Source organism: Penicillium expansum (genome assembly GCF_000769745.1).
Source record: "Penicillium expansum strain MD-8 chromosome Unknown contig190, whole genome shotgun sequence".
Taxonomy (NCBI): domain Eukaryota; kingdom Fungi; phylum Ascomycota; class Eurotiomycetes; order Eurotiales; family Aspergillaceae; genus Penicillium; species Penicillium expansum.
In genome coordinates this window covers 334,951-347,800 of record NW_015971406.1, presented here as the reverse complement: position 1 = coordinate 347,800, position 12,850 = coordinate 334,951, and the positions used below count along the sequence as shown (strand labels likewise).

General features: G+C 47.8%; 4 protein-coding genes across 4 annotated transcripts; 2 read left to right on the top strand and 2 right to left on the bottom strand.

Moving 5' to 3' along the window:
• Positions 1-2,706: 2,706 nt before the first annotated feature.
• PEX2_057740 (pepsin-like aspartic protease) lies at positions 2,707-4,212 on the top strand (the record flags this gene model as incomplete). Its single annotated transcript, XM_016743048.1, has 1 exon — positions 2,707-4,212. One exon carries the CDS (start codon positions 2,707-2,709, stop codon positions 4,210-4,212), a length of 1,506 nt encoding a protein of 501 aa, XP_016595770.1.
• A 977-nt stretch (positions 4,213-5,189) lies between these two features.
• Positions 5,190-6,457, bottom strand: PEX2_057730 (uncharacterized protein; the record flags this gene model as incomplete). Its single annotated transcript, XM_016743047.1, has 3 exons — positions 5,190-5,236; positions 5,290-6,341; positions 6,417-6,457. 3 exons carry the CDS (start codon positions 6,455-6,457, stop codon positions 5,190-5,192), a joined length of 1,140 nt encoding a protein of 379 aa, XP_016595769.1.
• A 1,159-nt stretch (positions 6,458-7,616) lies between these two features.
• Positions 7,617-9,240, top strand: PEX2_057720 (putative acyl-CoA thioester hydrolase; the record flags this gene model as incomplete). The annotated part of the gene is made up of 5 exons (XM_016743046.1): positions 7,617-7,910; positions 7,975-8,039; positions 8,096-8,392; positions 8,447-8,628; positions 8,690-9,240. The coding sequence occupies 5 exons, from the start codon at positions 7,617-7,619 to the stop codon at positions 9,238-9,240; spliced, it is 1,389 nt and encodes a 462-aa protein (XP_016595768.1).
• Positions 9,241-10,286: 1,046 nt separating this feature from the next.
• Positions 10,287-12,421, bottom strand: znfA (putative C2H2 finger domain protein; the record flags this gene model as incomplete). Its single annotated transcript, XM_016743045.1, has 3 exons — positions 10,287-10,815; positions 10,870-11,997; positions 12,096-12,421. 3 exons carry the CDS (start codon positions 12,419-12,421, stop codon positions 10,287-10,289), a joined length of 1,983 nt encoding a protein of 660 aa, XP_016595767.1.
• Between the last annotated feature and the right edge of the window lie 429 nt (positions 12,422-12,850).

Below are 12,850 nucleotides of genomic sequence, written 5' to 3'. Positions count from 1 at the left end.
TGAACATTACTATCCATTCCAATTTGAACAAACAGTTTCTTCCATTAACGTCTTTTAGAAAGTTCGTTCTATCAGTTTCACTTCTGTCTATGATACACTACTGGGACATAGTAAGAAGATACAAAGTGAAAACAAATCATGACACACAGTGAGCACTTCTATGCACACCTTATGCAATCTACTAAATTGCCACCAATACATTCCCACAGGTGACTCAATGCCCTCACTAATGGAAAAAGATAGAAAAATCCCCGAAACACCGCAATTTTCGTTATGCCGAGGCACTCAATCCGATACCCACCAGGCATGATCTACGAAAGCAGATCCACCTGGGCTTCCGGAACTCCTCCTCTCCACCGTTAATAATATTAATCTCAGTGCACCGTTAACCCGAGGTCACCAGGTCACCAGATCACCTGCAGCTCCAGACAAGTGAGTCATTATGTCGATTCTCGCCGACGAATGCACCACGGCCCATCGGACGCATGTGCCATGCCGAGACAGGTGTCTAAATAACCCCAATTGATATTCGTTGCATATTCTCCGATCCCGACAGCGCTAGTCCTGTGTCGCTCGGGAACAATGACGTCGGCCTATTCATGTTCTGAAGAACCGGGGCTAGGATACCGAATTCAGCATGTTGCAGAATCGAATCAGCCCACTCCTTTCTCCTTTCTTCCGTGTCTCCAGCACCGCGGGGAAATCTCTGCGGTTCCGAGGTATGTTTTTATTTTCACCCGTAATTTCCAGTTTCCGGTGAATCGGTGGGATGGATGTGGTTCGGGTGTTTCGTGGGGAAGGTCGGAGTCCCGCTCGGGCTATTTCGGGGAGAGCTGGGGTTATTATCTGATTGATTTATCAATCGATGAGTTTGGGATTTTGGGATTTTGCTAGGTGTGTGCGTCATTGGTCCCTCTTTATTTTCAATGACTCTCGTTTGCCTTTGAGCGTTCCGGCTATATGTGGCTGGTGCTCTATGGTTGTTTGAGCTGCAAGGGGTTGTGGCTGGATTTGTATCGATCTACTGGTTCTATGCCTTGGCATAATTATGTCGACGTCGATATACTTCGAGGTAGCCTTGGGTATACAATGTGCTGCTTCCTTGGGTCGTCGTATTTTAGGGACTTTGGGTTCTTCGGGCTTATTTATTATTTTACTATTATTTTACTATACATATGGCCAGTCGCGAGTAGGTCCCCTTCTCAGCAGGCCTATTTAGCCGACCCAAATCCATACAGTAACCATGCACCCACCCCAACATATGAATTTCGAGGGAGGGATAGCTAATATCATGACCTTTGTATCGAATTGAGATATTGCCAACAATATCCAAACTTCGATCTATACCGAGGTACTAATAATTGTTACACATGTGACTACTGTAGTGGGCTTTTGTTCAGAGAATTAAAACGTTCAACGCGGTGACTTTCCAAAATTGAAGTGCAAGAGCTTTTTAGACTTGTAGGGTTTGGATGACATCTGTACTTTGACTTATTTAACTAGTTAATGTACATGTGGTATGTGGAGTATTAGCTTTGCGATAACTGGGCTCGGTTCATGATAGACTATCTGGACTATCTGGTTTGAGAAGACAGAGCCACCATTCGCCTCGACATCTGCACAGCTTTGTGATGTAGCTATGAAAGTCCTGGATGTGTTCGATTCAATTTCAGAGTCAGTCTCCACACTTGACTCGTGATCTGCATGATAGGTCCGGTTTAGGTCTCCCATTATTATACTTTCCAATTAATTGAGTCAGGTCGAAATATACGGAGTACGTGTACTCCGTATTTGAATCAATAATAGTTTACTCCGCAGTGAACGGTGACTTGTAAGGAGATATAAGTGTCCAAAAGAAAAGTGGTTTGTCAGGGCTATCAGGATCAGATGTTCTCGACCCAAGTGGAGGCGTAACCCCAGCGAGTCTAGACCTTATACAACATATACCCCGAATAGTGTTTATGCAAAGTACGGTCGCATTTTGTGGATTTGAAGATTTTACTTCAATTATCTTTTTCGACTTCTATTTTCGTCCTTGTGTGTTCCCATGAAGGACTTTAATGTCTAGCTGTTTAAGTGCTTAGTTCCATGTTACATATGTGGTTTACTCTTAGACCATCCATACATTCACACCCCCGGATTTTATGCAGCAATCACGGTCAATAGTAGGTATAAAAATAGTCGAAGGATTCAGATTCAAGATCAATATTCTATGATGACCCGTTCAAATTCCTTGATGTAGAAGAACATTAAGCTTGGACTCCACTAGCTTCATTGAAGCAGCCGATCAGTTCTAGAATGAGCGTTAGACAAGTGGAGGATAAGTCCCTGCCGTGAGGAACTAAGCCGATTGTAGTTTAGAGCCAACTGGTGTTCTTGCCTACTTCTCGTCAGGGGGGTTTTTTAACGGTGGAGACCATGTCCGCCACACCCCCCTCACATCTTTCACGGGCACATTTTGAGTCTCTCCAACCTCCCTGACCTTTTACAATTCATTATTTAATTCCCTGTCTTTTGTGTTCGTTTTTCTCTTTAACTTCAGTCTATCGCTTAATTCAGTCCTTCAACTTCTCGAGCCCTCAATCCCTGAGCTCCACCATACAGCGAAACAGCGGTTATACTGAATAGAGAGACCTCCAATTGAATCCAGCATCGGTTCATCAAATGCAGACTTCTACATTTTTGGCCTAAACTCCCCCAGGGATCATGCATTTCTCATCATGTTTGGTCTTCATTGCTGGCATTTCGGGCGTGCACGCCTTTTATCCATGGGAATTGCGGATGAAACTCTCCACGGAAACTACAGTCGAACGTCGCTTTGTTCCATGGACGTTGATTGAACCGAAATCCGACGAGAGTACCGACAGCACCGATACATCCAACACAGCCGACACAAAACCATGGACCCTTGACCTGAAAAAAATGCCCGTTCGCCGCGACGATGGCTATAAGATCGTCGAGTCCCGTGAACCGTCATTGGCAAACAGTGCACCGTTGGACCAGGACGGAACGGATTATTCATACTTCTCTCCCGTCCAAGTAGGTTCTCAAAAGCAAGAAATGTGGATGGCAATCGACACTGGAGCACCCAATACCTGGGTTTTCGACTCGAAATGCACCGAGCCTGTCTGCACACGTCATCACAAGTTCGACAAGTCTGCATCAACCAGCTACACCACCGACGGTTCGACTTTCAGCCTCTTTTACGGCAGTGGTCAGGTCTCCGGAAAGATGGGGAAAGACATCCTCTCAATTGGAGGGCTTGAAGTCTCGCAAACTTTCGGTTTAGCAAACAATGCCTCGGAAACTTTTCAGAGTTACCCATTCGACGGGATCCTGGGCCTGGGTCGGTCGCGTACTGAAGGGTGGAATTTGCCATCTTTCATGGATCTTGTAGCTGAGAAAAAGCTCATCAAGTCAAACCTAGTTGGTTTCAGTCTCTCTCGCTCAGCAGACAATAACAAGGATGGGGAAATCAACTTTGGTGGTGTCGATACAACCAAATTCGATGGCACCATCTCATACACTGCGACCAACGACAAAATCTGGAGCATCCCCGTGGATGATGCTTATGTGAATGGAAAAAGTTGCAAATTTTCCGGAAAATCCGCTACCATCGACACTGGAACCACATATCTCCTGATCCCTCCTGCGGACGCCAAAACCCTGTTTGCTCTCGTCCCTCATTCATCTCAACAGCCTTCCAACCCGAACAACTATCTGATCCCATGTAACTCCACTGCTACCATAGAGTTCGAGTTCTCTGGTGTCAAATATAACGTCTCCCCTAAGGACTATGTCGGAAACACCGAGTCAGAAGGTTCGGACTACTGCATTTCGACCATTGTCGGCTATGCATCCAACGGTGCAAACTGGCTCGTCGGCGATGTCTTTTTGAAAAACGTTTACACTGTGTTCGATTTCGACAATGGACAGATCGGTTTCGGCGCGCTTGCCTCGGCCTCGGCCTCGGCCTCAAAGTCGAACTCGAATTCATCTTCAACCTCATCCTCTTCGTCCTCATCCACGTCCCAGGGCAATGGGACATTCACTGCACCGCCAGTCACTGGCACCGCTGCGTCTACTGCTGACGCCACGTCATCATCGACCCCGTCAGCAACGGCCACAATCTTCGACAGTTCTGCAACCCACCTCATCCGCGGCATTAGCTGGTCTATGTTCGCGGTCATGCTTGGCGCATTTGCTATTTGAACCGCATTTTAGCCCATCTTTCACTTCTTGGCTTTTTTTTGATTTGGCAGCAATCATATTTCTGCTCTTTGTATTACTGTACACTCACTTGTCACCCACGTCTTTTCCGTGCACATTGTCGATTATTGTACACGCACATCACTTCACTTCTGTTAATACACCCGGGTCCACATACGATCACCCACTCATACTAGCATATGTTGACGCCACCTTGTCTATTCGGCTTTTTTCTAGCTGCATATATCACTCGTTTCGTGTTGAACATCCAACATGTATCCTTCATTTGAACTGGACATGACCTGCTATTATTTTCATTCAGATAGACAAAAGTCTACAATATTATTGGCAAGATGCCACAATCTCTTAATAAAAAGCTTCCAACTGTAACCATGTGTAATAAATGCACACCTTCATATAGGAACTGCCCATATCAATTGAGAGGGTGACATGTGACATTGACAAACAGAGAAGGTGCGAGTCAGGCGAGTGAAAGGCAGGTGCAAACTGTAGGAAGGTACGTGTTGTTGAGAGTATAAAAAGGCACCCACCCCCCTTCCTTCTCTTCTTCTCTTCCTCTCCCCCCATCCCTCTCGACCACCATCTCTCGAGACAGTGTTGGGTGAGGGTCCCGTAGCACATGGGTGCCCCATGCATGAAGACATCAACATCACCAAGTTGTTGAGGCCCATGCAGTCCCGCACCCAAATCAAACAGGGCTTTCTCGTGCGAGTTCTTTGACGAGTGACTGAGCTTTTGGGGATCCATAGTCACTTGACGAGTCTCACGGAATACATTTGGGGGGGGAGGGGGGAAGTTTAATCACATCCCTGTTCATTGTAGAGCTAGTCACCTAGGTATTCACCAGATACATGTAGGAGTCTCGTAGTAGTTGTAGAGTAACAAGCTGTCCCTGTGTACAAGGTAGAGGATACTGTAGATGAAATTAAACAAAGCATCCACCCCGAAATATCTTCCATTCACAAGGTCTTCTGCGGTATGAGCGTATAATTCTTCGGATCCGACTCTGCATCTCAAAATCAGCATCCATCCTCACATCACAACAGAGTCGATACTGACCAAGAATATCCCGATTGAAATCTTCAACCCCATTGTACCCAGCAACACTCATCAAAATATCCAAGTCCGCCAACAACGACTTCATAACATGTCTAACCCCATCCTCGCCCTGAATACTCAACCCCCAAATCCAAAGTCGACCAATAAACACAAACCTCGCCCCCAACGCCAACGCCTTAACAACATCACTCGCCCCCCTAACCCCAGAATCAAACATAACATAAATCCTCTCCCCAACAGCGTCAACAATCCTCTCAAGCGCATCAAGACTAGCAACAGCCCCATCAACCTGCCTCCCAGCATGATTACTCACAACAATCCCCTCAACCCCAAGCTCAACACACCTCCTCGCATCACCAACAGACTGAATCCCCTTAATAACAAACGGCCGTCCTCCACTAATGCCCCTCCAAGTCTCCATCAACCAAGGAATCTTCTCCCACGACCAAGCCCGTCCATGCCAAACAGAATCAATCCACTTCGTCGACGCAGAAACAACATCAACATCGGGATCAATTCCGTCTGCGGCACATCTCTTCCGGAAAACAGGGTCCGAAAGTCCAAGATCAGCGCCGAATCCGCGGTAGAATGCATAATTCGACGTCGCGACGTCGTCATGTCGCCAGCCGAGCTGCCATGTATCCGTCGTGAGAATCAGTGCGTCGAACCCGTTTTCCCAGGCCCGTTTTAGGAGTGAGATGGTTAGCTCGTCGTCGTGTGGCATGTACAGTTGGAAGAACCTTGTCCCTTTAGGTCCATTTGCCGATGCAACTTTTTCAATCGAGGTGCTGCCCGCTGTCGAGAGGCAGTAGGGGAGGTTGAGCTCGTTGGCGACTTTTGAGACAGCGGCTTCGCCGGATGGATGGTAGATTTTGTTTATTCCGATTGGGGCGAAGCCGATTGGGGCAGATACTGAGTGGTTGAAGATCGTTGTTCTTGTTGAGCGGTTGTTGGTGTCGATTAGTTGGTTTGGGATAAGTCGGTGGCGGTAGAAGGCTTGTCGGTTTGCGAGGTGTGTGTGTGACATTCCTGCATTTGAGGAGGCGTAGTACCTTTGGGGGACTCGGGGGTTAGTCTATGTGTCTTGGGATATCGCTGGTCTGGTGTTATGGGGAGGTAGTATGTACCAGCCACCCTCGCTCAGCTTCTCTTTGGCTCTTTCTTCCATTTTTTGGGGGTCTGTAGAAGTTAGGGTTTCTGTAGGTTTGGAAGAAGTGAAGTGAAGACTTGCCAGTATTGAAGAGTGGTGTTGTTCCTTCATTCTGTTTCCAGAAGTTCTCTCGCTGGTAAAGGCCCCATTGAGGAGTGGTGCGCTCTTTGATATGTGGGTTGGTTGGGTCACTCATGTTATAAAAAGATGATCTTTTGATTCCAGGTCCTTCCAATCAATATAGTAATTTGAATTGATACAATAATACAGGAGCTAGTTGCCTTTTAAGTGAATGTTATAAATAGATTATGAATGACTTCATTCTGACGTTGTTTGGCTATCGGAGTACATCAGGTTAGGCTTAAATAAACTCCAATACAAAAGCTATGGCGTGTATCTCCTTCTCCCTTTATACAAGGAAGTGAAACAAAAAAGTAGCTTGCAGTTGAGCGTATTGAACTTCAACCTTGAAAGCTCGTAAGACCCCATCTAGCACAATACAAAAGGAACCCTCCTTCAAAGCTGCAAAACCCATAAGGACGATTCGTAGTATGCTTATATATATATGTATGCTAACAGGGGGTTCGTTTTACCGCAGCTTTAATGACTCCGGAGTCGAGTCGCCGGATTGTGACTCTCTAATTTCAAGTATTTGTACGCTACACTTTGCGTTGGAGGTCACCCTAGCTACAACATACACACAGCATCCACTCAAAACATAACAACCCCTGGGCCCCCCAATCGGAAGTGATGACATCGCTTTTCGTCTCCGGGCCGAGAATCCCCGGGGGCTAACCAGATCGGGTAGACCTTACGGCAAAGTACAGTGGCCATAGCAGACACAACATATAGCCTTATGAGTTCCCACTTCAATACAATAGAATATGTAGATTTAGTGCATTTTGCCAAGAGAATTAGTTCCTAGCACCAACTTCAATTCAAATAAATCTAAGTGAACTAAGGAAATTGCCAGGAAATTGATTATGAAAGTCTAGTGACTAGGGCGGTCACTTTCTGCCAAGCCACTGTGCAATTAGATCTCTCTTGGCCCCTACGGCTGTCGGTATACATCGGGTCCTCGGGACATCGTCATTTTTAGTACGGAGTACAATCTACCGGCATATCTACGCGGCTACGCCTGTATCTCATTTTTGCTTCACTGTTCCTTGACATCAAAATGCTTGGCCTCAGTAGAAGATCAGCGCTTGCTCGCTCAAAATCTTTGGCTGCGCTGCCCGCGCGAGCCGCAGTCGCAGCTCAGCCATCCTTTATCAACACTCAGGACTTTCACTCCACGCCGTCTCAGGCAGACTCCCGGCACACGTGGATGCCCATGCGTGTCAAGACGCCATGGATCGATGCATTGACACAGAGTCGCGAGGCTGAGAAGGCTGGCCCGCAGGTAAATGCTGGGCAAAGCGTCAAGCGCGATATCTCACCAAAGAAGATGTCGGATAGCTATTACAGTGCTGTACGTATATTGTTTCAGATTTCGTGAGGTCAAAATCAGTATGTTGACATTAACTGGCCGGTAGATTTTGCCTTTGGCCCAAGACAAATGGCTTTTAGATTCTTATCTCAATGCCTCCGGGCATATTAGGTACGTCTTTAATACCCTACCTATCAAAGGAGCATTTGACTGATCATTCCGACTAGATTGGGCTCACTTCTAATGGACCTCGATGCCCTAGCTGGCATCGTTGCCTACCGTCACACGGGTGACGGTGTATCCACTGTCACTGCGGCGTGTGACCGAATCACCATTGAGAACCCGCTGATGGAAATTTGTGACCTTGAGCTCAGCGGCCAATGTACCTATGCGACAGGTCGATCAAGTATGGAAATTTCACTTCAGGTCACCAAGGCCCGCCCGGAGGGACAGGAGGCGAAGCCTGAAGATGTCCTGATCACTTGTGCTTTCACAATGGTCTCACTGGACCCAGCTACCAAGACGTATGTTCCTCCCATTTATCGAGCAATACACTCAAACTAACATCACATGACTAGGCCTGTCCCAGTGGCTCCTCTTATCGTTGAAACAGAAGAGGAAAAGCGCCTCTTCCAAAAGGGCGAAGCAAATTACAAAGCCAAAAAGGCCCATCGCACACGCAGTCTCTTGGAGAAATCTCCCGATGACGAAGAGAGCAACCTGATCCACTCAATGTGGACAAAGGAGATGTCCTACCTGAGTAAGCCCCAGGAACCCTTTTACCCACTACATCCGCTAGATTCAATACTAACCTCCTCCAGATCCCCAAAACGCAGCCACACGCCCCGCAAACCAGGCTTTCATGAGCGACACCGTCCTCAAATCCGCCATGATCATGCAACCGCAATACCGCAACCGCCACAATTTCATGATCTTCGGTGGCTTCCTACTAAAACAGACCTTCGAGCTAGCCTTCTGCTGCGCCGCATCCTTCGCACACGCCCGACCAAACTTCGTCGCCCTCGATCCCAGTACCTTCGAGAACCCAGTCCCCGTAGGCAGCGTGCTGTACCTGCGCGCGACGGTCTCATACACGGAGCCCGAGGAGCGAGAGGGTGATAGTACCAAGTACACTAAGGTGCAGGTGCGTGTTGACTCCAAGGTTCGGGATGTCGAGCACGGTACGAAGAAGTCCACGGGTATGTTTAACTACACTTTCCTTGTTGAGAAGGATGTGCAGGTTATGCCGAAGGGGTATGGAGAGTTCATGCTTTGGGCTGATGCCCGTCGTCGGGCGCAGAATGCTGCTGCTATTGATCCTGCGCATAAGACGAGTGCCTTGCGGAGTATTAAGGATAGTGTTACTGAGTAGATGGGAATTGGTTGGGTGGTTTCTTTTGATTTCCGAGTTGGGCCAGGCATTTTTCTTATTAGATTTAGATCGTTTCGGGGTTTCGTGTTTGAAATTTTCTTGTGCCGTTTTCTAGTTGAACATTACTCTGTGTTTCTGTATATCAAATAGTAATCAATACTGAGAAATCTACTAGCAGAGCTTGGAAAGATATAAGAATGATAAGAGGCTAAAAGCCATATATTTTGTAAAGGCTACCATGCAAAGAGGAAAGAATCTATATACAACGCCCCTCCATTCGCCTCACAGTTCCATCCAAAAGTATGTATAAAACGGGCGGGGAATATATATATAAGAGCATAGAAGAACAAAAAAAAAAAACCAAAATAGACACAAACCGCAAATGATTCCATCCAGTATTCCAGTATTCCAGTCCACCCAGTTGACGAACCAATCATGAAACCGACTCCATGTAAAAATGAGATGAGAATGATATGAATCCTCCCAGGCTATTTCAATGCAAGGGTATACACAGAGGTTTTGATCCAACTGAAAAAAATCCAGTTCCCGACTATAACTCCCTTTGCCCCCCTTCTCCTTCCGTGGAAAAGGAAAAATTTCAAAAAATGTTCGTTTCGGGTCGTGATTCCAGGCTTTTTTTGTGTCTTAGCTGGCTTTTTGGTAAGTGTCTTGTTTTCACTTTGCCTTTTTCTAGTATGAATTTGAGAAGTTTTTGTATTTTTGGTGTTTTTGTTTGTGAGAGATGATGAAATATTCCGGGGTGTGGTGAGAGTGAGAGTGTTGGTTGAGCGATGTTGAGGTGATGCTGTCTTCTTATAACAGGTATGTGATGGAGATGTAAGATTCTCATTTTTCACCCATCGATAGATGCGAATGAGTTTAGAGTCTCGGTTTTCCAACAGAGAAGATACCATCCAACACCCCGGAGTATGAACTAACGAGGAATGCAATTAACAGCACAGAGCCGCTTGCCGGGAACCGTCTTGTAGCTAGGCGCTACAAGGCAGAATATATCCGCGATCAAGGGAGACACGACGTATTGATTGTCATTGCTCGCTAAGAACTTCCGATATGGCATTAGACGTCAAAGACCCCCCAGTCTGGGGTCCAGAAGCAGTTTTATCCTTAGGTCCCCTCGGCTCGCGACGCTCCGGTGGCTGCTCTTCTTTCATGCAAGCATTTTCCAAAATATTAGTCCACTTTCCACTGGTGCCAGCATGGCTATGCTTTAGATGCTGTCGGAAGTGGTCTGCGCGGAAGAATTTCTTAGAATTATTGCACTCGCCGAATTTGTGCACGGTAGTCAAGTGCTCGAACCGTCGATCCCAGTCTGCCTGAGGGAAATTCGCGAATTCCTCCCCGCAGTAGCCGCATGTGTCGTGGGTAGCTCCGGCATTTGTTTGACAGGACTGTGCGCCTGAGGGGTGGAATGCTGCTTGGAAACTCAGGAGCGCGGCGCAGGACCAGGAATGGCGTCGGAGGTGGAGGGAGTTTTGGTGACGCTCGGCTTCGTTCTTGTTCTTGAAGCGGTGGTTGCAGTAGGCGCATGCGTACTGTTTCTCCATCTCATGTGCACTATTTTAAAATTAGTACGGCTTATATAATGAAGACATTTCGACGTCAGCTCACCGTAGGCCATCTGGGTTGTCGAATTTTTTCGGTTTCTTTGGACAACAATCGCAGATGAATAGCCCGCCGATCTTCGGCGCGGCCGGCTTTGGCATATTCATAATAGTTGTCGGCACGGACATCTTTCCAGTGGCGTCCGTCGCGGGCGGTTCTAAAGACGCAGGCCCTGGGAGTCTTGGAAGAGTAACCTGAGATAGCGCCGCAGGAGAACTGGGGTTGAGAATTGATTTTTCGTGGAAAGTATCGAGATCGGAGCTTGGTGAAAAACCACCTGGGGATGGCCGGTCGTACGGAGAAAGACTGGTCATACTGCTACCTCCAATAGACAACGTAGACGAATACGAGCCCGAGGTCCGGATGCTTAAAGATGAGGCGGCAGAGAGGGTTCGTTGACTCATGGGGTAGTTAGGGTTGACCGATAATGTGTTGGTAAACGGATGACCACCGAGTCTTCGCTGCGACAAGTCTCCGTTGCTTGTAGCGACGTGCAATGCATGTCTATCGTCACTCATCGGCTCACGCGGAGGTGAGGATGCCCGTCGTTTCATGCCCTGTCTAGAATCCGGATATGGCGGAGTGGGCTCTCGAAGAATGAATTGCTGCGGGGGTGCCGGCTCGTCAGTCGAAAACTCTCCCTCGATATCTGAAAACACGCCCTGGTCATAGCTTCCACGGTTCGATCGGCTGGGTAGACTAATGCTATCTTCCCGCTGCGGCGTTGTTCCACGATAACGACGTCGGCTTACATCCCGCAAAGATCCTTGGTCGTAATCCAGTGCCGTTGATGGTGCATTGCTCTCCACGCTTGGGCTTCGGCCTTCAACATACTCTCTCCAGTTGACCTTAGTCCTGGGAGAAACGCCGCCGGACTGAGGGCTGTTGTGCCATTTCACATCCAGTGTTGACCCCTCTGAAGGCCCGGGCGATGGCAGATTGCTTGGGCTTCGTGAGGGAACAGTGAGCGGAGAAAGCAAATTTCGGTTTTCGGTTCCGAGACTGATAGATCCTCCTGGAGATGGAGGTTTTGCTATTTGAGGCTTTCCAATTTTAGATAATAGGTGTTGATCGTAAGCATTTGACGAGTCTTTGACACTTCGCAGGGAAAATTCGGTTCTTTCGCCACTCAAGCTGTCAGATGTGTTAGCAAGGATCGACCTGATATAAAAACGCGCGGGACTGCGAAACCGAGAGGTTTCTCGCAGTCCTCGCGCATCAAGTACGCTTACATTGGACCCGCCGGATTCGAGATGACCGACATGGAATTTGGAAATCCGTCTGTAACTGGTAGAGGTGGCTGGATCTGGATCTGAGTTTCGGGGCTTCGCGAGACGGGAACTCGGCCCTGCCTCCCCACTAAATCGTCTATTTGCATTGGATCACCCTGTGAGGCGGGTGCCGGCCGTCGATGACCTCCAAACAAACTTGAGTTCGGGTGAATTGGTGGAAGAGAAGTCGGAGTTTGTGGATTTCCGTGTTGCCAGCCGGGATCATGGCCCATCTCCAAACCGGGAATTATGGTTGGCGGTGGAAGTGGTGGAGGGGCGGGGCTCATAGTAGTTCTAGTTCGTGAAGCTATAGGTAACGGGCCGTGAGATGATAGTGCCAGCTCGGGCATAGCGTAATGAGATCTTTCGGAAGAACGGCGTCTGTGTTCTCTGAAATCATGGAAGCTCGGCGACTTAGAAAATCGAAAGTCCATTCTAGAACCAGAACATAGAGCCAAAATTGAAATCAATGGCTAGTGCGCATTCACATGAACCCAGGCTGAGATCAGTAAGGACCCCAGTAAGGCAGAAGACTAGGTCGAGCTTGATATAAATCGGGACAAGCAGGTCGAATCAAGATCTCAATATCCCAGCAATAACCCAATCCAGTTGAGTGCAAACGTCGGTCGTGAAACCAGCTCCGATTTATAAGCGGGCCGTTAACCAGCCTCACTCCGATGAAGAGTTTCTTAGAAGGTCCAGCTTCTGCCTACTTC